The 860-nt window shown below is 33.0% G+C and overlaps 1 protein-coding gene across 1 annotated transcript in view; it reads left to right on the top strand.

Annotated features, from left to right (window-relative positions):
- The first annotated feature begins 394 nt into the window (after window positions 1-394).
- LOC111089377 overlaps window positions 395-860 on the top strand; it is a 6,342-nt gene continuing 5,876 nt past the window's right edge. Inside the window, exon 1 of the mRNA XM_022401771.1 lies at window positions 395-568. Within this exon, the coding sequence (XP_022257479.1) occupies window positions 558-568 (11 nt within the window). The 5' untranslated portion in view covers window positions 395-557. The remainder of the gene's footprint in view (window positions 569-860) is intronic.

The following is an 860-nucleotide window of genomic DNA, read 5'->3' as shown; positions in this document are numbered from 1 at the left end:
CCCCACCCCCCAAAAAAATATCGTGATCTGCAATGGCTGCGAAACACGCGTAGTAAGCTGTCCTGTGTCATTATGGCGTGGTAATCTGACAATATATTTTTGCTATTTTTTTTACTCTTTCGCCATCTGGTGGTCAGTTGTCCTTCACACGGGAACAGTTGAAGAAAGTTTATGCGCTATACTGAAGAAGTTAAGTGAGATACGTGACACGCACGTGCTAACGTAAGTGCATGGGCTGGTTCATCTTTAGTAGAGTTTGTGGAAACTTATTTCTTCGGGAGACTGCGCACTAGCGTTTACGAAGGCAGAATAGCGTAGTGCTAACCTACGGTCCAGCATCAACCAAGAAAGAACACACGAATCGACATATAGTAAGGGGAACGTTATTGGTTGTATTATTGATCCTGCAGAAATGAATAGATTTAAATCACGGTTTATGGAAATATCGCAACGTAATCAGCAGAGAGATATTATTAGAAGTTTTTGACAAGACGGATTGTTATATATTGATTTTTAGGTGAACTATTATAAAATCATCTGTTCGCTAAAGTACTCACATGGACTGCAGGTGACTTACGGTGTTTATATTCAATGTTTTATACCTTAATAATACTTTATTAAGTGTTTTATACCTTAATAATGCTTTATTAAGTGTTTTATACCTTAATAATGCTTTATTAAGTGTTTTCTACTTTAATAATGTTTTATTAAGTGTTTTCTACCTTAATAATGTTTTATTAAGTATTTTCTACCTTAATAATGTTTTATTAAGTGTTTTCTATCTTAATAATGTTTTATTAAGTGTTTTCTATCTTAATAATGTTTTATTAAGTGTTTTCTATCTTAATAATGTTTTATTA

The sequence above is a fragment of the Limulus polyphemus genome, unplaced genomic scaffold (genome assembly GCF_000517525.1).
Source record: "Limulus polyphemus unplaced genomic scaffold, Limulus_polyphemus-2.1.2 Scaffold6064, whole genome shotgun sequence".
In the NCBI taxonomy this organism is placed as follows: domain Eukaryota; kingdom Metazoa; phylum Arthropoda; class Merostomata; order Xiphosura; family Limulidae; genus Limulus; species Limulus polyphemus.
This window is presented reverse-complemented; position numbering and strand designations above follow the sequence as displayed.